Source organism: Homarus americanus, unplaced genomic scaffold, assembly GCF_018991925.1.
Source record: "Homarus americanus isolate GMGI-L3 unplaced genomic scaffold, GMGI_Hamer_2.0 scaffold32583, whole genome shotgun sequence".
NCBI lineage: Eukaryota > Metazoa > Arthropoda > Malacostraca > Decapoda > Nephropidae > Homarus > Homarus americanus.
In genome coordinates, this window is record NW_024713129.1 from 10,108,541 (window position 1) to 10,133,969 (window position 25,429).

General features: G+C 35.6%; 3 protein-coding genes across 10 annotated transcripts in view; 2 read left to right on the plus strand and 1 right to left on the minus strand.

The window, feature by feature from the left end:
* LOC121866687 (ER degradation-enhancing alpha-mannosidase-like protein 3) overlaps nucleotides 1–8,461 on the plus strand; it is a 44,046-nt gene extending 35,585 nt beyond the window's left edge. For 2 of the 3 annotated variants that reach the window (XM_042366414.1, XM_042366402.1), the window contains 3 exons: nucleotides 2,108–2,244; nucleotides 2,358–2,474; nucleotides 6,127–8,461. In XM_042366414.1, the coding sequence (XP_042222348.1) occupies nucleotides 2,108–2,244; nucleotides 2,358–2,474; nucleotides 6,127–6,699 (827 nt within the window). In that variant the 3' untranslated portion in view covers nucleotides 6,700–8,461. The remainder of the gene's footprint in view (nucleotides 1–2,107; nucleotides 2,245–2,357; nucleotides 2,475–6,126) is intronic. The other variant, XM_042366407.1, reaches the window with a different exon arrangement.
* A 1,682-nt stretch (nucleotides 8,462–10,143) lies between these two features.
* On the minus strand, nucleotides 10,144–15,392 carry LOC121866722 (probable RNA-binding protein EIF1AD). Its single transcript, XM_042366426.1, has 3 exons — nucleotides 15,249–15,392; nucleotides 13,388–13,519; nucleotides 10,144–10,607 (listed from the first exon to the last, which is right to left on the minus strand). Exons 2-3 carry the CDS (start codon nucleotides 13,505–13,507, stop codon nucleotides 10,203–10,205), a joined length of 525 nt encoding a protein of 174 aa, XP_042222360.1. The 5' UTR covers nucleotides 13,508–13,519; nucleotides 15,249–15,392; the 3' UTR covers nucleotides 10,144–10,202.
* Nucleotides 15,393–16,833: 1,441 nt separating this feature from the next.
* LOC121866734 overlaps nucleotides 16,834–25,429 on the plus strand; it is a 104,876-nt gene continuing 96,280 nt past the window's right edge. For 5 of the 6 annotated variants that reach the window (XM_042366517.1, XM_042366508.1, XM_042366468.1 and 2 more), the window contains exons 1-3: nucleotides 16,881–16,988; nucleotides 19,072–19,179; nucleotides 21,504–21,633. Coding sequence is in view for 2 of the 6 variants with exons in the window: in XM_042366477.1 (XP_042222411.1) it covers nucleotides 21,530–21,633 (104 nt within the window). In the remaining 4 variants the exon portion in view is untranslated. Of the gene's footprint in view, nucleotides 16,989–19,071; nucleotides 19,180–21,503; nucleotides 21,634–25,429 lie in introns of all 6 variants that reach the window. The other variant, XM_042366437.1, reaches the window with a different exon arrangement.

Consider the following 25,429-nt stretch of genomic DNA (forward strand, 5'->3'; position numbering starts at 1 on the left):
ACAGTACAATACTCATTGATATACAAAAAATACTATTAATAAAAACCTTTTCAATATTTCACACTTAATATAATACCCGGTAATCCACCTCAACCTCATATTGTTTACAACAATGTACGCCGCACCACCAGCTGTTGAGTATCAGCTAGATGGTACACATGTTTTTCGAATCGTTTTCAGTTAAAAAACTGTTACATCACACGTACATTTTACCTTAACTGTGCCTGAATGAATATGTTCTCAGAAATAAATACAGTAGTAGTTTTGCTGAAACATGATGTATATCAATGTAAAATAGAATAAAATACATGATGAAAACAAAAGACTTTACCTAACCTTACAATGTTCAAGAGAAGTTACTCGTTTTATTAATAGTTTTCGGTTAAAATACTGTTATATTACAATGATAATCTATTCATACTGTGCTTGATATGATACATTCACAGAAATGTAATATTTTTGCTGAAATGCTTGCAGTATTACAGTGGAAAGTGGGATAAAACCATGACGAAAACAATCAACTTTCGCTTTCTTTCGTTGTTCAAAAGATGTTACCGTAATCGCTTTTCGAATGGTTTTCAGCTAAAAATACTGTTGTATCACAATAATATTCCCTCCTAATTGACTTGAATAAATACTTGAATGAAAATATACAATATTTTTGCTGAAACTACCTGCGCTTCAGTGTAAAGTGTCGTAATAATGGTAAAAAATTTGCCTTCGGCGCTCGGTGTTTCAAGTACGACGACCCTCAGTTTATAGGACGTAGAGTGTTTTTAGTGAAGGTTTTGCTGTTCCATTCCCCTCAAAAACTTGGGTCGACCTATAAACGAGGCATATCATAAATTAATTATTTCTTGGTAAGAAAATCAGGGTCGACCTATTGGGTAATTGGTTTCAGCTCACAGAAAAGTACACTTACTTTAAGGTGTGTATGTAGAAGGTTCCTGGTTGATGATGATGATGATGGGAATTAGAAGTGGGGGTGGAGGAGAAGGGTGAAGAGAAGGAATTGGGGATGGAGGAGAAATCACCTTTCAGGGGACCCATGCTTGATGCAGTAATTTCACCAATAAAATTTTAAGTTCACTAGGTGTAATTCAAGATTATTTTATTTAAATCAACACTGCACTGTGCTATATATTATCAATATGTTAACTAAATTTCAGAATGACCAATAATTTTAATGTAAAAATGAAAAAATATGTAAGAGACCAACAAAATCGATGTTCACTCCACTGTAAGCAAAGTTAGACTGAGAAGCGTTGTTCGGTGATTCAATCAGTTGATGGGCGCACAAAAACTGTTCCCTGTACTGTATATATTATCAAGATGTTAACTAAATTAGAATGACCAATAATTTTAATATTAAAAATGCAAAAATATTCAAGGACCAACTTTCTTGACATTTACTCCACTGGAAACGAATGTAAACATAGAACCAATTACCTGTACTGTATTGGTGGACTAGCCGATCAGCTGATCAGCTGATGCGCACAACAAAACGTGTTTGTCGTAAGGATTTCGTTAATCGAACTGAAAATCCTTATGGGATCTAATTTGATAACCAAAATTTTGTTAATCGAACCATTTGTTAACCTAGGGACCACTGTAATATTACTTCGCGTCAGGTTTTTCAGGAACGCAACCCCACCATTAAACGAGGGATACCTTTAGGTGGATGCATTGGAAAAATAATGAGAAGCATGATGCATGATTTTAACTAATATGTGATCTGTGATTGGCTTTTGTGCTTAATGTTCAATGAACACTGTATACAGTGTTGATAGTAAGAAAATTGAGGGAAGGGGTTAGAGACTAAATAATTTTTCTCCTTTAAAGATTATTTAAAATGCCAATTTGGCTCAAGACTCTGTTCTTGTTTGTTATTGTAGGTTTGAAAGTTTAGCTAGCCTTAAGGGCATAAAAGTAGAATTACCAGAGATATAATTAGTATGGATTTTAATTAAAAGAGAAGGCATTTTAAAAAGTCTGATGATATGGTCTTTAATTACTTGAGTGTATGGGAGGATCATTTATATTTTGTTTGATATATGACAATCTACGGTATGGTGTGCACAGCTTGCATTATTCTTTTAAATTTCAGATGTTGGTGAAGGTTCAGTTGAAGAGGTACATGTGGACTTAAAGGGGACAACAGAAGGTGGAGAGGAGTCATTAACCACAGGGTCTGAGGAAAGTGGATTGCCTCATGTCATATCCATCATGAACAACAGACAACAGGTGAGAGGAGATGACTTAAGTTAGTATTTAAAGAATAAACAGAATTGTATATACCATATTCTAGACTTTCTTAACTTTCAAGTGTCTTGAGTGGTTTGATATTCAAAATTTAGGATTTTTCTTCCCAGGAAAGTGAGAGTTTGACTGACGATGACTTGGTAACAGTTATTGAAGGACAACAGGCAATTCATCCTCAGTTGCTTGACCAAGAGGATCCGCACAAGCATCAGGTAAGTTTGAAACTATAATTATGACATTTTTCTCACAGGAGTCCATTTTCTTTTCCCACTTATATAAGGAATCATCCTTATATGAAACCGAGTCCTGTAGGCCAAACAGCTCATTAGATATTGGGCAAATACAGGACACCGAATGCTATGCCTCAGGATATAGGTGACAAGCAATGTATCCTCCCAGCCACTGAACCCCATCTTTATATATAATCATCCCCTGACATTTAGTAATCTTCACTTGACAGTGTCCTCATCATTACTGTAGGTTGCCTCCTCAGGTTTCATCATTTCTTGTGTGTCATTTTGTGAGATCAGATTTAGAAGGGGATTTCAAAATCCTTTCATGCCTTATCACACTGTAATACATACTTCATATTCTGAAGTGCAGTTTCACTTGTATGATTCTGTATGTGTGCAAATTAGAACATTCAGTAAAATTACTGGGTAGTCTTTTAGTGTTGGTAGATCTTACAAGTCACATACTTTGTCCCCTCAACCATAAAATAGGATTTTGTGTTTCAGTTACCCATTTTGTACATGCAAAAGGGACTTTAATTCATCCTGTGGCATTAATGGTCTAGATTTTTTTATAACATCTAGTGCTTTGTTTGTAGTTTTTCTCTGTAATTTGTCCATACAGGTAGTTCTGCTATAACGCGATAGTAGTGTTCTTGTAAAACATCGTGTTATAGAAATTCGTGTAATAGAAATAACAGGGCTTATGGAGAAAATAGGGTTAGGTGCAGATTACTCCAAATCGAAAAAAAATTTCGTAGTTAGCCTAACACAAAGGATAGCACAGTCTAAATAAATGTTACATTCATATCTAATAATGAAATCATACAGTAAATGTTACACTTTACCTTGAAAAAATATGAATATAACTTGATGGGGGATAAGGGTGATGTTGAGGCTGAGGAGTCATGAAACATCAAGCTTTTCTTCAAGTGTTATAGCCTTTCTTTTACGATCACCACCGGAAATGCGATCACCAGAGTGCTTCCCAGAGATATTCTTCTTTTCCATAGTCACAAAATTGGAGAAACAGTAATCAGAATTCACCGAGGACACTTAAAAACTTCACGTGTTTCAAACAAAGTGTGGAGTAAACAGAGCGCTCGGGTCTAAAACACTATGTATTTTGTTTTTCTCTTATTTAAAAGTTTACATTTTACATATACTGTACAGGTATACTGTATACATAAATATTACATAAATTATTTCTGCAATTCTTCACAAACAAAACACATAAATCAATTGAACATATGATGTCGAACGTGAACTGTAAACACTGCATAACCCCGCACCAAGCCACAATGTACAGTACACTTTAAACGCTACTTATTTTGTTTTTCTCTCTTATTTAAAATTTTACAATTTACATATACTGTACAGGTATTTCTTCACAAACAAAACACATAAATCAATTGAACAAGTGATGTCGAACGTGAACTGTAAACATTGAGCCAAGCCACAACACTGTACAGTACACTTTAACACTTTAAACGCTACGTATTTAGTTTTTCTCTTTTATTTAAATTTTTACGATTTACATATATATATTTCATGTAAATCCACAATGAAAACGTGGATAAGATAAAATCACACGGGAAAATGGAAACAACGGAGTACCTTAGCTTTCGTCTTTATTCAGAGGCAACTGGATTACATGGACAGAAAGAGGCTTAAATATACAGGGTGACCTAAAAACATGAGGTCAGCTCATAATGATGACATCCACTAATCCCCACACCAACACACACGTAGAGGAGCTTAAGAGAAGGGTGGTGACGTGACTAGCCAGGTCAGGTCAGAAAAAAGGGACCCACAAAATAACTATCATACATCTAGATCAAAGGTTTTCAAAGCATTTTTAACCTTGGGCCACTGACAAATAAATTTATGTAACATATTATCAGTTTTGAACTGACCATCACTAAGGTTTATTGATTTTAATTCCTTAATCAAACTAGCTTCAACCAGAAGTCATTTCAAACATAATATGTTACATAAATTTATTTGTCAGTGGCCCAAGGTTAAAAATGCTTTGAAAACCTTTGATCTTGATGTATGATAGTTATTTTGTGGGTCCCTTTTTTCTGACCTGACCTGTCTAGTCACGTCACCACCCTTCTCTTAAGCTCCTCTACGTGTGTGTTGGTGTGCGGATTAGTGGATGTCATCATTATGACCTGACCTTATATTTTTAGGTCACCCTGTATATTTAAGCCTCTCTCTGTCCATGTAACCCAGTTGCCTCTGAAGATGTCTTGAATAAAGACGAAAGCTAAGGTACTCCGTTGTTTCCATTTTCCCGTGTGATTTTATCAAGATATATATATATATATATATATATATATATATATATATATATATATATATATATATATATATATATATATATATATATATATATATATATATATATATATATATATATATATATATATATATATATTGTAATTTACATATTATTCATATTATGCTAGAGCGCCCACAAAACATGAGAAACGTTTGAGTCCCCCAGTAGAGATGTCCGTTCTCTATCCACTCCAGGATGTCCGTTTTCTTTTTGTGTACTCGCTCAGGGACTCAAGTATTTCTGTATATGACACAGGATGATAAGGGAATTTGAATTTATTTGTTTATTTATTTATATATAATATACTGTAATATATTAAATATACTGCAAGTATTTTCTTTAATTTATATACGTGTTTCGCGAAAAAGGGAGGCTACATTTATGGTGATCGTTAAGGACCAAACTCCGAATCCATGACGTGACTTCTGTTCATTATTTATATCCTAAATTTACCACTGTCGGCAGTTTCAAGAATTAATGCAGTCATTTACTGAATATTCTTTGCAAAAAAATAAATTTTAAATGAATTATTTATAAGAGATAAGTATTATGATCAGTAAATATACAGATATGCATTACTGACCACCTCCGAACACAAGGATGGCTAAAAATAGCCACAGGCGGTCACAGTCAAGGTCACTTTCCCTTTCTTGTCACTGGCAAATGGGGGAGGGGGGGATGATAATAGCAGCTGTGTTTATTACGGTATGTTAGACTGGTTTATAATACATTTTTATTATTTTAATATACCGGTAATCTTCATTTTAATCCAGCTTACCAAACGTAAGTTTCAGTATAAAATAATTAGTGGTACTGTAGGACCTTGTGAGTGGTTTACTGTATACATAAATATTACATAAATTATTTCTGCAATTCTTCACAAACAAAACACATAAATCAATTGAATATGTGATGTCGAACGTGAACTGTAAACACTGTGTGTGATGTAGAGAGAGCGCGGGTGTAAAACGCTATGTAATTTGATTTTCTCTTTTATGTAAAATTTTACAATTTACTTATAATATATAGGTATACTGTATACATAAATATTACATACATTATTTCTGCAATTGTTCACAAACAAAACACATAACTCAATTGAACATGTGATGTCGAACGTGAACTGAAGCCACAACAACCGTTCGAGTGGAATCGCGTTAGAGCAAACGAGTTCGCGTTTTACAAATATCGTTCCTCAATTCATAAATCGCGTTCGAGCAAATTCGCGTTGTCAAAACACGCGTTATAGCAGAACTCACTGTACTCTAATGCTTGCTTTCTTGTCAGGATATTTTACAAGAGCTGGAAAAAGCTGAGACAGCAGAAGAAATCCTCGTTGCTGCTGTTCGTTATGTCAACGCACGCCAAGAACAAGAAACGGCAAAAGGCAACACTCTGATGATAGATCATCCCTCATCCTCAATTGTAACAGAATTACAAAGTCTTTTGGTAAAGAAAACTGCTTCCAATCCTGGCCTCTTGAAGTCTCTGCTAAGTGTTCACCTGCGGGAACTGATGGCAGTTCTCCAGCAAGCCACACCAAGTCCATCAGATCTGGATGCCTCATTACACCATCTGTTGAACCAGCTGTCAGCATTAACTATAAAATCGTCAGCACCATTAGATGATTCTAAGAAGACTGCATTTACACAGCAGTCAGTTGTTCAAGGAGTCTCACAAAAAGGAGATTTTAATGAAAATAGCAAGCTTGAACATCTCACTGAAAAACTACAAGAAAAATTAAGAAAAATAAAGAAAAAATATGGGCTAAATCCTGAACATATAGAAGGCATCCTTAGTGAAATCAAAGGTACAGCCTCACCTCAAACCAAAGATCACAACAGGCAAGATGAACTATAATAAAGCAATAATATTTTTTGAAAACCTTGAAAGTGACTATATAGAAATATATATATACTCATTATTTACTTATTCTTTTCTTCCTAGTTATATATGTTCGGTACAGGTGCATAATATTGTAAGGAAAGTTGTCAAGTTTATTGTTGATCAATAGAAAGTTTGATGGTGACTGTGTACTGTCATTTAGATAATATATTGCACAGAAACTGACCAGAGGATGCTCAGGGGAGCTGCTTGTCACTGTGATATTTGACATTTGTGGAGCAGTCAGACAGTGTGGTGTGCACATTTCATTTTTCATTTAGTGCTATTATTTAAAATGAAGCACTACTCATATTCGACTTCATTTTCTGTTGACCAGAACTAAATCATTTGTACAGTTGGTGTACTGATGACCTTTTTAAGTCCTGAATAATGGAACCATTCCGGCTAATTACTGTAAGACTACACTGTAGATGACACATGACAGATTACAATAGACTCAAAATTATATTACAGGATAATGTTTAAGTAATAACTTTAAAGTATTGTCAGTGACAAATTTCTTTTTGTTGAACTCACGAGCAATACATGGTAGATATTACCGAACACTTCTTCCATGACAAAATATGGCCAGAAAATGTACTGCCATGTAAACTTGGAGAATTTTTTAACATTGCATACCAGATTATGCAACATTTGTTCCCTTCCAGGCTATCCATTCCCTGGAAAGTAAAACTTTTTAATTCCACTCTTCCTTTTCATCCACAATAATTTATTAATTTTGTAATATACTTGTATACATGTCATGTAACTTTAATATGTGCAGTTGCAAACAAATCCATCCTAGCAAATTTGAAATTTAGGTCTGTACCTAAAACAGTTTAAAGGTTTTATGTCCTGGCTGAGCTCTTGTTCTCACCCCATCTGACTGTGAATTTTATTATTTTATATAAATGCCCATTATTTTATGCTCTTGTTTTTTCACCACAATCTTGGCCCAGCCATCATCATTCCTTGCATTTACACACATTTCATCCTCTTAATGTTCAGTTGTACTTCAGCATCAGGGTATATTCACTATGTTGAAGTTGTTAATTCCCTTCATAATATTAATGAAGGACAGGGCTTGTATATCTGGATATTATTATTTTTTATCCTTTTGCTGTGGAATCTACTTTAATACCAGATAAATCAATACTGTAATTTACTCTTTAGTTACTTGAATTTGCTCTTAACCTGTGTAAGGTACTCCAAATACTACGTATTTAAGTGTTTTGAGTACTTTTGCAAGGCAATATGGCATTGTGTGACAGAATGAAAGGGGGTCAAGATAATAAAGAATGTTTAGACAGTGTATTTGCAATTTTGATAATTTTTGGAATGCTCAAAATATACTTACATTAACATTCTTAATCACCCACCTTCATACACTTTGCTCATCATCATTGTTGTCATTTGCTCATGCATGCACAGTCCCACATTCTCACTTGCCCACTCATACTAACATTGGTGTGTGATTTTATTCATTCATTTTCACTCAAGGTTTGTAAGTTCTCCTGCGTGCATGTGTGCATAAACATAACGCACCTTCCTTCAGATACTCACATACGTGCACACCACTCGCTCATCATTTCTTTCTCACACTCGCCTATTATTACACCCACTTGCACCTAGTTGAATTAAAATGCAAGGGAAAATATTTCAATATGGCAGATATTCTTATTGCTTTTATGTTTTGTTTTATTGATTGAAATTAATATTATTAAATGTATTTAATGAAGTTTAGTCTAATGTTATTGCATGACTGGCTTCCTTTTTCTCACTTTTGCAAGCGTAGATGCACATTATGTACTTGAGAGAGAGAGACATTATTACAGTGGTCCCTCGGTTAACGAAATTCTTAAGAAAACATGTCAACATGTTTTGGCTTGCTCACCGGCTAGAAGATTAGTCCGCCAATACAGTAATCGGTTCTAGGGCTTATATTCGTTTCCATTGGAGTAAATATCAAGAAGGTTGTGTTATTCAATATTTTTCCAAGTTTTATATTAAAATTATTAGTCGTTTTAACAATTGTAGTACAGGGAACTAGTTTTTGGTGCGCCCATCAGTCACTTCACTCACCCACCAAGGCGCCAGTTTGTCTCTCTTCAGTGGAGGAAACACCTTGCTTGAGGGTCTCTTGAACACAGACTATTTTTACGTCTTTACTGTACAATTATTGGTCATTCTGAAATTTACTTAACATACCGTATTGACAATATATAGTGCAGTGTTGATTTAAAGAAAATAATCTTGAATTACACCTAGTGAACTTAAAATTTTATTGGCGAAATGATGGCATCAAGCGTGGGGTGATTTCTCTTGCACCCCGACTTCTTTCTCTTCTCCCTTCTCCTCCACCCCTACTTCTAATTCCCATCATCATCATCATCAACCAGGAACCTTCTACATACACACCTCAAAGTAAGTGTACTTTACTACATATTTGTTTTACTTTGTATGTACTTTTTGGTGAGCTGGAACCAATTTCCCAATATCCCATTGAAACAATGGATTCGGTTAACGAACGACCTTCTGGAACGAATTGTGTTCGTTAACCGAGGGACCACTGTACTGTTGAAAAAGATGAATTCTGTTATGGTAATCCCCTTCCACAAGGACCCAACTCTGGTTCACCATTCACTTCACACGTCGGCATTCTTCCCTATAAATTGTTCCTTTGAATATACACACACTCCTAGTTTCCTTGATGTTCATCCCCCCACTTCTACTGTAGCACATCTTTCAATTTCCAAGGTTTTACCAATCGCCTATGACTTATACATTTTCTTTACCAACCTTTCATTTCTTATTCCCTCAGTATGTCAGCATTGACTGAGCAGTCTGAACCAATGCTTCTTTCATTTCAGCATATACTTATTTCTTATTCTCTGTATCCTGTTTGTGTGTTAGAATGTATGGGTAGATGTTGTCGTGTAGTACATGTGTCCTCACCTGATTATGTGAAAATTGTAATGCAGTATTAGATTTATCTAAAAAAAATTTCTTACATCTTATCGAAAGTAATTTAATTACATTCCAAATACATGCAAGGTTAATTTTTAATGCATATAAGAGCAATCAGCCAGAACATATAAATAAGTTTTCTGATTGGTAGTTTTGGGTGTGGGTGCTGCACAGAATGGATCAATCCCTTGATCTAGTCTGTGTGTGTGTGTGTGTGTGTGCGCAGGGTGTACACTGGTATGTTTCTATCATGCGGTAGGGTTCCTGTGACAAAGTTTTTAATAAAAATTTAAAATAATGTCTTGTATTGTAGACTATTTACCCCCCCCCCCATATACAGACTTGTAGTGTGTTACAGTAATACAATGTATTATGCGAGAATTAAATTTACTGTTAACAAAAGTGGCGCATCAAATAACAGTACTGTACATAAGGTTTATATACTTTGTGGAGGTAAGGCAGTGGTTTTTATTATTTCAATACAAAGTTAAAAGTCTCGCTTGAAACATTAATTAGTCTTTCTCTTTATGAGAGTTTTCATGGTCCTCTTCACTATCAGAATTACTGGAATCAGATTCCACCAGACACACTCTATGCCTATTTGGATTTTCCATCAAAAGATTATCAGTTTCAGTGTCACTCTCACTATCTTCATTCACTTTAAGTTCATGAAGCCTATCACTGAAAATTTCTTCTTTCTTTTCTTCACAATGTTCGGCAAATGCAGAAGGCCATTTGTTATTTTGCATAATGTATCTAATGTGGTCCTTCATCAGAATTCGGACAATCTCTGCACGTACTTTATTCCCTTCAGGTATTGGTTCTGTCACCACATAGTCTCCCCGCTTGATCCACACATGCTTCCGGAATTTATGGGGCATAGAAGCCAAGAATTCTTCTCCTTTAGTTGTTGTAACCTGTCAAAAAATGAATAATAATAAATACTAATGCTGACTATAAGTTGAACCACTTTTTGCACGTGGTTTGGATGAGACCAAGTGGGTCAAGAGGCCCATAAGCCTAAATGTGGAGGGGAGGAGAGCCAGGGGTAGGCCAAAAATTAAACGGGGAGAGGCTGTAAGAAATAACAAAAGAGTTAGGAACTCAATGAGAGACTGCAAGAAACCATGCAGCGTGAAGAGCTGCCATCAAGTAACTGTAACTAACCCACGCAAGTGTAGAAAATGACCATAAAACAATGATGATGTACTGTATATGAAATATATGTTTATATGCGTGCACACATTAAGTTCTCTATTTACTTGGGATGCATTTCTGAAAAACACTACATTAGGAAAAACAAATCAAAATCTATTTCACCATTGACTTGATGACAAAAGTTTATGATAAGCTCCTGAAAGCACATCTTTTGGTAAAGATTTTAAAAAACAAATTATAAGCCCCAAAAATGGACGATAAGTTGAAGTACATAAATTATGCTAATTACTACTTGCCAGAGTTTGCAGAAAAAATTTGATTTAGATTTTTCCTGTATACTGTATACAGCATACTCGATTATGGTGCGAGTTTTTATGATACAATATTATGCAAAAAAATAAGGGTAGAATTACATCAGTGTAGTATTTTTGAGGGATTAAAATCCATGCATTTATGGTGAATGATAACTACCCAGTATATGCTCATGGCAAGTTAACCTTACCAGTAAGCATCTTTAACCTAGGCTTACCTACCATACCCCTAGATCCTCTATATTACTACGTCAAGAGCAGAACCTCATTCACTCACTATACAGTACTATATATGCAGCTTTAAATCTACAAAACCTGATACAAATTAAGATTTACAGAACAATTTTACTTTTATTTGCATCTGTTTACATTGCTAGTGGCATTATTGCCAAATTAAACTCATCACTGTACCGATACCCCTCTTGCCCTCTCCTTACCAGGCCAAGCTGTGAGCTATGTTATGGTTATTTTTCAACTTGTAATTTCGGGCAGGTATGTAGCTACCCGGTATACAGTACAGTAAGTAATTTTCTTCAAATTTTTTTGTTTTTGTTTTTACTCGGTTACATGCACATACAATCTTACATACAGAATGTGAAAAATAATTATCAAAGGTCAAAAACATAAAGGGAATAAATATTTCATGTGCGAGAGTTGGTGGGTCAGCGGAGTGTCCTGTGTGTAGTGAAATGATTTGACAAATATTTTGTCATCCAGCAGCCAAATAGCAATGCTATAATATTTTTTTAAATTTGAGATTATTTTTATTTATTCCTCCCATTTAATGATACATTACAGATTTTATCTACAGGGTGTATACCATTTTTGTGAAACTTCATTTAGAAAACAAATAATTAATGAATTGCCAAAGAATAACTAAAATTTGCTTCCCCAAAGGATACTGCCACGGGTTCTGTTCCTGAGGGCGTTAAGTCAGAACACATGTTATGTGCATACCGTTCTTACAGAAATTTCTTTAAAATCCCACTACTATATATCATAGCCTAAATCCTTATATACCTGGAAAATTTTTGGACATCTAAAATCACTTTATTTAAGAGAAAAGAAGAAATAGAATGACAGTAAAAAATACGTCATCAGGAAAATAAAATACTGTAAATTTCAAGTTTAACTCCGTTCATATCAGGGGGCGTTCGAAAGTCAGGGTCCCCCCTGTACACCATATTGCTTGGCAAGGCAGGTGTAACATTTCCATAATGAACAGACTATAGTAATGAAAGATTAATGGTACTGTCTACTACTATGGGTAACTGGTCTGATCCTGGGGCACTTCCAATCTACCCAACTATAAAGTTGGGCAAAAGAAGGCAGTTGAGGGCAGTGTCAATCAGGCTGCTCCCTTGTGTACAAAAAGTTTAGTATACAGTGTGAGGTTTTCACTGTCCCTATCAAAGTATAAAGCTTTGAAGAAAAATGGGTTAATGGTTTGCTAAAGGTTACCATGTACAGTCTCGTTCACGATTCTTCAAACACTGCTGGAGACAGCTGGTAACTCAAGGCCGTTTGTTTACTATAGTACGTAGTATAATATAATACGAAACAACAAAGCCCAGCCAGTAAATTAAGCAACGGGGAACTAAGTAACCAATCAACGATCACTTTTACATTTATTCTTAATTTTTACGACGTACTATAGTAAACAAATGGCCTTGAGCAGTTGCCTCCAGCAGTGTTCGTAGAATCTTGAACAAGACTGTACCAAGGAAAGATTTCTTGAGAACAGGTTATTGGTTTATGGGTGAAAAATTCATCAAATTAAGAAGATTAATGACATCAAGAGCTTGTGGAAACTCTGAATTATGATAAAATATGTTATAAACAATATGGTATATGGGAAATAAGAATTACTGCTGTATTCTAATTGTATTCTCAAGCATGAGTATTAATCGTAGATAACCAATCTTTTATCGTAGATAACCAATCTTTTAAGTTACAAGATAATCTAATCACTTTTAACAGGGTTTTGAAAACCTTCATTGTTATTTGACTTTATAATATTTTTACTGCATAAGTGCATAACAAAATTAAATCTAGTCTATCAACAATTAAAAATTAAGAGAAATAGAACTCTCTGCATCTTAAGTTAATAATGAATCTGCATCAATAGCCATCATAAATAATGCATCAAATTTCAAATTTTTAGGACTAAAAAGTTACAAGTTGCTAAAATCTACATAATTATGTGATAATTTGCCAGATTTACGTACCTGATGCAGGTTATTGCCTCGGGGTCTAACAACTCTCACTATAGACTGGTGTTCTTCTGGGAGGCTGAAATCCTCATAGAGTTCACGTTCTACATGCTTCTTTTTTGTAGTAACCGACATTATTTAGAAGTGCTGTGAACAAACAAAATACTATAATTAGCATGTTAATAGCTGCCAATGAGTCATTATATATGAAGGGATGATGCTATTGTGTATTAACATGAGCATCATGGATTATAATATGTCAAGGCCTAAAATCTCACTTTATGACGAAGTCTGAACTAAGTGAGTGTAGTTTGCCACTAAGTCTATGAGATTAGAATGAAAGGGTTAAATACAATGGTGCTATACAGTACGTATTGTAAATTCAAAATAGTGGAGAAAAGCTAAGATGGCCCAGCATACATATAGCACATAGCCTCATGATGTAATGCTTGCTTTGGCAAGAGAAATCCAAAATGAAATTATGCATAACTTTAGAAGGAATGAATGACTGGGTACTGATATAATTGCTTAGTGGCCCATCCTTGCAAAATTCTGACAGAGTTTGGTAACGGTTTTGTTTTACATTACACGTACTGGCATCAAAGCATGCACCATATAAGGACGTGAAGCCACAGCCTACTTCTAATTTATGTTTGCTATTCTGTAAGCTCTCCACCAGAAGTGGCATTACAAAACAAACAAATGTGCATCTTGAGAGAAAATAAAAAAGAATCTGATACAAAATCATTATATAATACCTGTACTGTATACTGTACTGTATGTGAAGAATTTTCATTATTTACCTAGCTTACGTACTGTAGTTCATCTATTCTTATACCCCAAGTGTATGGAGTCCCCTCTGAGTTGAATAAAATCATCTGGAGTTAACCAAATAAAACATTAAAAATGCATTCCCACATTGAAGGGGTTAACCTGCGAATTTCCTTGCTTTCAAATTTTTTTAGCAATTATGGCTTTAATTTAAAACAGTAGGAATAACAGATATTATGTGTTACTTGCAGTCAAGGAAATCAACTAGAGAATACTCACGGAAGATTCTGCTAAGAAATTTTGTGTCTTCATTAAGAAAAACCTCTAAACTTAACTACTTTATCACCATTTCAATTTGTGAAACTCCATAAAACTGAATCACCCAAAGTTTAGAACATTTACCTCACCATCTTTCCAGATATATAATTGTCTCTCAGTAAGTAGTCTACATACAGTACAGTACAGTACTCCCATTCAGTGACACAAATCTACGGGGCTTGGAAAAAAAAATAAGACGCCCCCCCTTCAGTTAAAGTGCAAAATAGGTTAGGTTATGATAAAATAAATCTAATATTTTACAGGTCAGAGAAGTGTTCTTAAACTGTAAATAATAAAGAATAAAAATAATGATTTAATTTTTTTTTTATTATTTGTCCTAGGGAGCTTTTGCCCTACACTCCAAATCCACCACTGAATTATGCTTCATTCTAACAGGAACAGGCCATCGATTCATTGAATTTATCCAAACATTTACCTTCTACCTGTAGTTCAATGATGTAGTTCAATGATGTATTGCTTTCATTTGCCGTATGGCAGAGCTAACATCTTGATTATAAGTTTTATTCATGTAAATATTCCAAAGTCAAATCATGATTTCAAGGTATTGAACGCTCACCCCATGTGACTTGGTTTATCAACCCTGACATTCAGGTTCAAGGTTCATAAATGCATTGTTGCTTGACGATGAAAATTGTACTGAGGAATGGGCCTTTTCCATTCACCCAGTACAGTAATGTTATTGTACGAAAATTAAACTTAAAACTAGCACCCAAGCCTCTTTTTTCCGATGAAAATTTCTTGGCTCTAAGGCGTAAAGCACCCATACCTTTTAAACTATACGAAGAATACTGAATAGGATGAAAATCTAATATCCAAGATATTGTTTTGGTTTCTTGAGATGTTTACTTCATGTGCAGGGTGAGGGAACTATCAGGACGCAACACTCCTGTCCTATCAGTTGTGCTCCTGGCGGCCTGTGGCCGAACTAATACAAATATATATATATATATATATATATATATATATATATATATATATATATATATATATATATATATATATATATATATATATATATATATATATATATATATATAGGATCATATGAAGATCCTCCCCAAACCTACTTGGGGGGGAGGATCTTCATATGATCAAGCCCAGTCGCGCTCATCTGAAGATCCACCTAACCTAACCTGTAACTGAACCAAACCAAACCAACCAAACCAAACAACCAAACCTAACCTAACCTAACCTAACCAAACCTAACCTAACCAAACCAAACCTAACCTAACCTAACCAAACCAAACCTAATCTAACCTAACCTAACCTAACCTCCCCCCCAAACCTACTTGGGGGGGGGAGGATCTTCATATGATCTAGCCTGGGGGGGAGGATCTTCAGTTGGATACTTTGGGGGGAAGATCTTCATATGATCCCATCCTGAGTGTGAACCAATATCACGAAACCCCACAATAATTGTCAGTATCCTCATTTATTTTCTGTATTTTTTTGGTTATTTGGTGTTTTGTCTGTAGAATATACATAATATATACAAAGTAAATATAACATGAATGGGATGTAGACCAAATGACAATAATAACCATTTCGAGAGAAGACACAATGGGAGTAGTCATGAACTGAGACGTTTTCATGTTACCTTTTGAGAGGAGAGGGGAGTTATGATCGAATTCGTGTATAAATGGAAGATGGGCCAGGGATTTAAAAAACAGGTGATATTAATAAGTTACTTAAGAAAATAAATCAGGAGTGACTTTTGGGGGGAAGAAAATAGAAAATGTTGGTTCGGAAATAGAGTTGTGGACAAGTGGAGTAAGTTACCAAACACTGCGATTAACTCGAACTCGTCGGGACGCTTCAAATACTGTATCGATTTGATATATATATATATATATATATATATATATATATATATATATATATATATATATATATATATATATATATATATATATATATATATATATATGCGTATTAATGATTGGGTGCAACCAGAAGCTGCCTCAAAATTGCAATTTCCTTTATTCCTACGTTTTTTCTTTAGTTTAGGAACCCCTTTGAAATTAAAGGAATGTCATATCTCCATACGTACATACACACTATACACATATGTGTATATTTGATTATTAGTGAAAGACTACAGATATATGAAAAGTTTCTAAACTAAAATAAATTTCGAAAGACTTCATAATATGTGGTACAGTACACGGTACTTATTGGTTAAAATGACCGAGAAGTAGTATTACCGATTTTATTGAAAAATTTCTCCTAGTTTAAGGTAATTATAAAAACAAGTCACACATAGAAATTAAAAATCAAAATCAAACAGTCATGAAATATAAAGCACCGTGAAGTAAATATTTAAACCTGGCGCGTAAGGCCTGAGGCTGGTAGTTGAGAAGGCTGCCACCAGGATTATATTTACAGGCGCCATATTGATTTTTATAATGTTTGGATAGGTGTGGTTGGGGATGGAGGTTGTTCAGAGAAAATTAGGAAAATGGAATGACTTTTAAAGTCAAAGCACCCTATCCAACCCTTCCATATGGTAAGTTGACAATTGCAAGCCACGAAAACGTGGTTAATTAATGAATAAAAAGTGTAATTGGACATTTATAGGAGAAAATAGTGACAATCGAGCTCTCTTGGAGTATCACAGGAGAAGACTACCTTAGGGTATGAGGATGTGTGTTCACAGTGTGACGCTTTATTAATTTATTTTGTAACTGCAGTTAGTGTTAAGGGGAGTGTGGTGCTTTGTTCACATAGATTGTTGTCCAAGAAGTTTGTGAAAATGGCTATTTGAGTTATTCTGAAGTTGTCGAGAGGTTCATAAGTGAAAATGTCTTTCACTTCAGGGTTAATATTCGTTTTTATCCAAATAGGTATTTCGGATTGGCTGAGTGGGGGGTCCTCCACTTGAGCCTAACAAACTTGAAAATTGATATGAAAATAGGTATTATTTAACTTTTTGCTGCGACACTGTCTTGGGAATTTTATATAGTTGCAATCAGTAGTTTTGACAATTCTAAGACACTTTTCTCCAAAGGCTTAAATGACGTATACGCGAGATATCTAACATTTATGTAGGAAAATTTACCTTTAACTTGGTGCCACTAAACGAATCTCATGGGTTTTAGAGTTGCACTTGGTAATTTTGACAATTCTAAGACACGTTTCTTCAATGGCAATTATGGCGCAAATTATGTTTAGGTGAGATTTAAAATTTGGTAAATTTTTCATGTAGCTCCGTTCACTTGTAGCAAGTTAAAAATATATTTTTCTAGTGTATTTGTGTGTGCTGAGACCGAATATGACCTTCCTTTTTGGCGGAAATTAGCCTTTTTTTTTTAGCGATTTTTGTTCGTCTGACGTTTTCCGAGAAAAAAAGTGCCTAAGCGACTCAGAAATACACGATAAAACTCTAGAAAAACAATAACCAAACCTAACCTAACCTAACTTAACTGACTTTCTCCATATGATGGAATCACCTATTTCTTACCTTATTGGCCTGGTTCTTGTTTGTCGTTGCATTCTGGGATTCTTACACAATGCCACATACGTTTTTTTTGCGATATTTACATTCAGTCTTGCTCTTAGTACACTTTACTGAGGATGGAAGAACACCATGCGATCGAAAAAATGCCAAAGTTTCTTCGTTTTTTTTCCAAAAACTCGCAATCAGCTCCATATACTTTAAGTGACACCCATCGCAGACTTCCATGGTCGGAACTGAACTTGAATTTCAAAATATGAAACCCAAAATAAAACTCGAATTTGATTGGGCCAAAAATACCGCGAATTAAACCCAAAAACATTTTAATTGGTTTCAAAATAAAAAAGGCTTTTGATTGGCCGCGTGACGTGTACAGCAACGCATGCGCAGGATGATTTATGAAGGGGACGCAGGAGACACGCAGTCTTGGAGGAGAGGCAGACGATAATGGCGCGATGTTAATGGAAGAAAATAGAAAATATTTTGGAAGAGCCGTCTCCGTTATTATACATTTCCACCGGTAATGTAATAGATGAAAATTGTCTTATTCGAATATGATAATAGATTAGTGGTAGGAATGAACGGAGCTACAAGAAAAGAATACCTAAAATTTTATTATGTATGTTCGTACGTGGTGGTACACACCCAGAACATCGAATGACTGTGGAGCCCCATGGTAAGATTAGGTTAGATTACATTTGGTTGGTTAGATTGGATACAAAACTGTTTTTCCGATGGTTTTTGAACACACTTTACCTTGATTTTTATAACAAATCTCTAGATTCTGAGATGGGGGGCTTATCTCAGAAACTATTAGTTTGCACCAGAAATGAAGGTCAAATTCGTTCATAACACATAAAAACCACCGATTTCGTTTAGTGGCAACAAGTGAAAATTTAGCAGTTGAAAAAATACAGTACTGTACTGTATGAGTTTGGCAGGAACAAACCACTGAGCAGTACAGGTATACAGTATATACTTTACTGTACTCAAGTTGACTTTACTCAGTGGTTTGTTCCTGCCAGAATCAGACATAAGTCAGTGATTGTTTTATGTCACATAGCTAAAGGCATTGGGGGCCATGGCTTACAGTGATGTAAATTTTTTAAAGAAAATAAAAATTATTCTCTGACAGATGCTTTGGAGTGACCCAGTCCATGGAGAGGGAGCCAGAATGACGTAAGACATTCATGAAGAAGCCACCAGACTGAGAGCGTGAGGAGGGCCCAGCCTCGGGAGTTTTGTAAGTATCAAAGCAGATTCTTATTTGGTCACTTTCATGGGAGATTTAACTGTAGGTATCAAAAACAAGTTGGAGATACGTAGAGATATGCTTAGGTCTCGTGGAAATAAAGTTCTGTAAAGTAATTTGGATGGCAATTTCTCCCATAGGCTTATGTTAGGACAATAGCCCTTCTTCCACAAAAATATATACAGTAAACCCTTGTTTTTCGGGGGGGGGGGTGTTAGGTTTCAAGGAATGGCGTAAATAGGCAAAACTTCGAATAACATCTTATATTACCTTAGTGCACTACTGTATACCTATACCAAACAACCGACCAACCACGGCAACACTCGTCCAACTTTTAATTTATCTAATAATTCAACTTACATTTCACTCCACTAGCAATGAAACTCGGCAGTCTTTTAGAGGCCATTTCACACAAACACTTAAGTTTAGAGAGGACAACACGAGTTGCTGCAGGAAAAGGCTCGCATGCTAGCAACCATAGCCACCATCTGTTTACCGCGAATCGTCGAAATCGCAAATTGCAAACCTGTCTACTGTACAGCTAAGCCTTCAAATTTGCGGGGGCTAGTTCCTCAAAATGGCCGCAAATAAAATTTGCGGACTGGGGAGGGGAGTTACATTTTTACTTGTGTACAAAGAAATGTGTATTCCCTTTGTGTTTAGGGCAATTATTTCTTTTACCTGTATTTTGTGTGTGTGTGTGTGTGTTTTTTTTCTGTGTTTCTCCCCCCCCCCCCTCCTTTACTGTTAACTGGAGGGGTAACCCGTGTTAACTTTCCTACGTGTTTCATTACTCATAAAAACAAAAATATTCACATTTGTTAACAGAGAGTTGCACATAAACTAACTGGGGCCCCTTGTGTGTGTGTGTGATACTTGGGACAATATCATTAAGCTTGTCTTAAAATTCCAATGGGTATCACATGCGAAATTGAAAGAGAAATAAATGGATCCCTTCCATTCCTTGATATGCTTATCATGAGAAATGGCCAAAACTACAAATTTAAGGTATACAGAAAGCCCACACAGGTAGACAGTTTCATACAATTTTTATCGAATCACCTGGAGTCTACCAAAATGTCAGTTTTTTCTGCTATGTTCTTAAGATGTCTGCTTATTTGTGACGCTGAATTTATTGATGATGAATTGAAACACATTAGTTCCATTGCACAAAAACTTGGGTACCCTTCTGTGTTTGTTGATTGTTGTTTTAAAAGGGCTAAAAAATCCTTTCATTCTTCTCAAACCAGGCAAATTCCTGCCCTATTGTAATGAATTTGTCCCGTTAGTTCGGTCCCTCAAACTACTAAATATTAATGTTGTTTTCAAGTATGACTCAACCATTACTAATATGTTAATAAAAAATAGCCCAAGTTTGAATGTAAATGGAAGTGTTTATTGTATTCCATGTAGCAAATATAATGGTATTCATGTAGGACAGACAGGAAAAACATTGCAGCTCAGAATCAGACAACATAAGTACAATATCAGAACAGCATCTGAAAGCAGTGCCCTGTTTGTTCATGTTAGGAATAATAATCATCCCATTGCTTGGGAAAAAAGCTTAGAAGTATTCAAATCATCTTGTGTCACAGGCTTTTGTTAAACCACCAATGTATGTAATAAGTCATTTATGTCCAGTGTATATTTTCAGCCTTCGGGCTGCAGAATTTTTTCAATAAACTGTTAATTATTATTATTATTATTATTAAAGACTTGGTTGAAGCTAGTTTGAGTAAGGAATTAAAATCAATAAACCTTAGTGATGGTCACTTCAAAACTGATAATATGTTACATAAATTTATTTGTCAGTGGCCCAAGATTAAAAATGCTATGAAAACCTTGGATCTAGATGTAGGATAGTTATTTAGTGGGTCCCTTATTTTTGACCTGACCTGACTAGTCACGCCGCCCCCTTCTCTTAAGCTCCTCTACATGTGTGTTGGTGTGGGTATTAGTGGATGACATCATTATGACCTGACCTCATGTTTAATAAGGTCACCCTGTATATTTAAGCCTCTCTCTGTCCATGTAATCCAGTTGCCTCTGAAGATGTCTTTATAAAGACGAAAGCTAAGGTGCTCCGTTGTTTCCCTTTTTCCCGTGGTGCTGAGAAGAAAAGAGACACCCATTTTAGAAAATAATACATAGAAATTCTAAAATGGGTGTCTCTTTTCTTCTCAGCACCATGAGAACTCTCACTTTTACACTTGCCAGCCAGTTTAGGACGCATTGTTTCCACAAGTATGATATTTGGTTGATTTAAAATATTGTAAAATCTAAGGTAAATGTAAATTTTGTATACTTTGGCCCAGGTGTTGTGGGTGGTTGAGGGCGGGATATGAGCACGTGGACTGAGAGAATGCAACGACGAGCCGCCACCCTAGGCAATGTGGTCACCTCCTGTGGCCATCCTAATGTCCCCTACCCTCGTAGGCTCGAGAAGTGAGTACTCAAACCTTCATCAGTACAGCATATTTGGTAGTGCATGTTGTTTCATTTTAATATACGTACATAATGTTACAGGCAGATAGTATGTACAGTACAGTAATGTGTTCTCAGATATCCATCACAGGTGAGTTTCATTAATACTGTACAGTACGTATTATAAACACTAACAGTGTTTAGACATTTGTTTCCTTCTCTTCCTATTATTTTTTCCCATAGGGTTAATATTTATAAATGTTTTTCCAAGTAAATTAGTATTTTTTATGCTTAAGCAACTGTTTATTACAAACCTGTCTTTAAGAAAAGTGCAATATATGGTGAAAATATGAAATGTTTCTCTTTGACACCCGGAATTGTTAGCATATCAAGGATGTGTAATATCACCATGGTAGTTCTGGAGTAATGGATGGGAGAGCAAGTGTGGTAAATGCATGTGGAATGTGATTTAGCTCACCTGCAGTTGTCATTTTTTTTTGTGTGTGTGATTCTAAAGAATAGCTAATAGATGAATGAGTTAGGAAGAGTGTGTAATGGGAGAAAGTTAATTGTGAACATAAACAAAAATAAAGTGATTAATTAAATCAAGCAGCGAAGGAAAGAAGGAAAAATGAGTGTTAGCTTGAATGAAGATAAAATATTTCAGATGTCTAAAACTGGTTATAAGTTAATGGAACAATGAACGATCAATTGGACCACAGAGTAGCCAAGGAAACCTTACCTAAATATCTTGTAGACTGCATGCTGTAGTAGCACTGAGAAAAGTAAGGAGAGTTAGTGGGCATTTATGTCTGACAAATCTACTAACATTCAACTGTTTTTGAATCAGTGGATGACAGACACGATTATGATGTGGGATACCTCGACTTTGGCAAAGCCTTCGACAGAGTTCCCCATGAAAGACTATTACGAAAAGTGGAGACTCACAGAATTTGGAGGAGATGTTTTAAAATGGATAAGGGCTTGGTTACAGGATAGGAAACAGCGATTAAGCATTAGGCACTAAATCCGATTGGGGTAACGTCACTAGTGGAGTACCCCAAGGCTTAGTACTTGGACCATTACTATTTATTATATACAAACAACATAGATATAGGTGTAGACAGCAACATAAGTAAATTTGCTGATGACACTAAAATAGGGCGTGTAATTAAATCTGATGAGGACTCTGCAAAACTACAGGAAGATCCAAATATATTTTTCGCATGGTCCGAAAAATGGCAAATTAAATTTAATGAGGACAAATGTAAAGTACTTAGTCTTGGTGATGTAAACAGAGAAACCAGATATCAGATAAACAACGTTGTTATAGAGAAATCCGACTGTGAGAAAGACTTAGGAGTAATGATATGTAGGAATCTTAAACCAAGACAACAATGTGTATTTCCTCGAAATAAGGCTAATATAAGAACATAAGAAAATAAGGAGTCTGCAATAGGCCGGTTGGCCTGTGCATGGCAGTTCCTGTCTAGAGTTACTACCACTCTCTATCATCCATGAATCTATCTAGCCTTCTTTTAAAACTTTCCAGTATTCCAGCACTTACTACAAAGTTGCTAAGCTTGTTCCACTCGTCTACTACCTTATTTGTGAACCAGTTCCTTCCTATCTCCGTCCTAAACCTAAACTTATCCGACTTAAATCCGTTGCTACGAGTCCTTTCCTGCTCAGATATTATAAGAACTTTATCTATATCTCCTTTATTGATTCCTTTCACCCACTTAAATACTTATCATATCTCCCCGAACTCTTTGTCTTTCTAGGGAATGCAAGTTTAGTTTCTTTAATCTATCTTCATATGGAAGGTTTCTAAATCCTGGAATCATTTTCGTCATTCTTCGCTGCACCGACTCCAGTGAATTGATATCCATTCTATAATAAGGACACCAGAACTGAACAGCATAATCGAGGTGCGGCCTGACTAGCTCAAGATATAGTTGCAACATGACCTCTGCACTCTTATTACTTACACTTCTAGATATAAAAACTAATACTGTACTCTGTTTGCCTTATTTCGAACATTAACGCACTGTTTTCTAGGCCGTAGGTCCCGGCTTACAAATAACCCTAAGTCTCTTTCACAAGTCGACTTCTCTAGGTTGATGTTGTTAAGGCTGTGTACATTGACAGTATTTGTTCTTCCAATATTAAGTATGCTGCCCTTGCTGGTGTTAAATTTCATTTGTCATATTTTTGACCGCTCCTGCAGTTTATTTGAATCCTCCTGTAGTGCATTTGCTTCCTGCCCTGAATTAATTTGCTGCCCTCTTTTGGTGTCATCCGCAAACTTGCTTATGTCACTGCTGATCCCAGTATCTAGATCGTTTATGTAGATTATGAACAAGAGTGGGCCCAGTACTGACCCCTGGGGAACCCCACTTAGATTTAACACCATTTACACTGACCCTCTGTGTTCTATCGGTGAGCCATGATTTTATCCTATTTAAAACTTTCCCCTCGATACCATGAGCCTTAACTTTTCTCAGAAGCCTCTGATGCGGTATTCTGTCAAACGCTTTGCTAAAGTCTAAGTAAATAACATAGTAATTTTCGCCAATATCTACAGTATTACCTCGAAGACTTTCCTAAAAAACGTCAGCAGATTTGTTAGACAAGATTTTCCCTTTGTAAATCCATGTTGAGAGTCGTAGATTAATTTGTTTTTCTCTAAATGTGATAGGATGCTATTTGCTATAATTGATTCAAGAAATTTCCCCACTACTGACGTCAAACTTATCGGCCGGTAATTTGACACTGATGCTGTCTCCCTTTTGAATATGGGTACGGTACTACATTTGCCTGTTTCCACAAGTCTGGCACAACTCCCGTGTCAAACGATTTTGTAAATAAATTTATGAGGAGCCCACTAATCTGTTCCTTACACTCTTTCAAAACTCGAGGGAAAATTTCTTCCGGCCCTGGGAATTTTGTCTTCTTTAATTTATTTATCTTCTTAAGAACATCCTTTTTTCTGATAGTGATATTCTTTAGTTTCTCTTCTTCATTTCCCCAAAATATCAGTTTCACCTCTGGCATTTCCTCGTGAATTTCTTCTGTGAAAACTGATAAGTAGCAGTTTAATGCTTTGCTTATTTTCTCACTATCATCGATCACTTCCCCTCTCTCTGACTTTAAAGGCCCCACTTTTTATCTTAGAGTTAAGGTTTTAATTATGGTGTCATTGTGTGTACAGTATATTCAATAAACTGCCATTATGTATCATTAAACTTTCATTGCCCCTGTAGTGTATGTGAACTCACAATCTTTAGCGCTATCATAAAATTGCGCAGATGGCACCCATATTGTAGTACCGGGTAGTTGTATGCCTGGCCGCCTGGGTTTAGTGGTGTTCTGATCGATTGTTTACTGTCCATCAGCTGTTGAAAATGGCGTGTGGTGTTGTGTTCGTCTAATTATACTGGAATTTACGATTTTAATTATAATCTCTATGTTAAATAAGTTTGCCAAACATGAATTTCAGTAGGAAATATTTGCGGCAGGTCACGGGAGTTGCGCTAGATGATGCACAGCGAGTGTTAGGCAGGCTGTTCCACTTGTTTACCACTATGTAGTACAGCTTCACATTTTATACTCTGAGTATAAGTCGACCCCTGGTTTTGGAGAGATTTTTTTCAAGCTTAAAATGTCGACTTATAGGCAGCAATTTACGGTAGTGAATATATTATAGTCATGATCAATTGTTGTGTAGCCGGTGACCTTACCCGTTCCTACCGGGGACTGACCTGACTGTTCCCAGGCGACCTCACCTTGGTACCTTCTTAACCCCTAATAATCC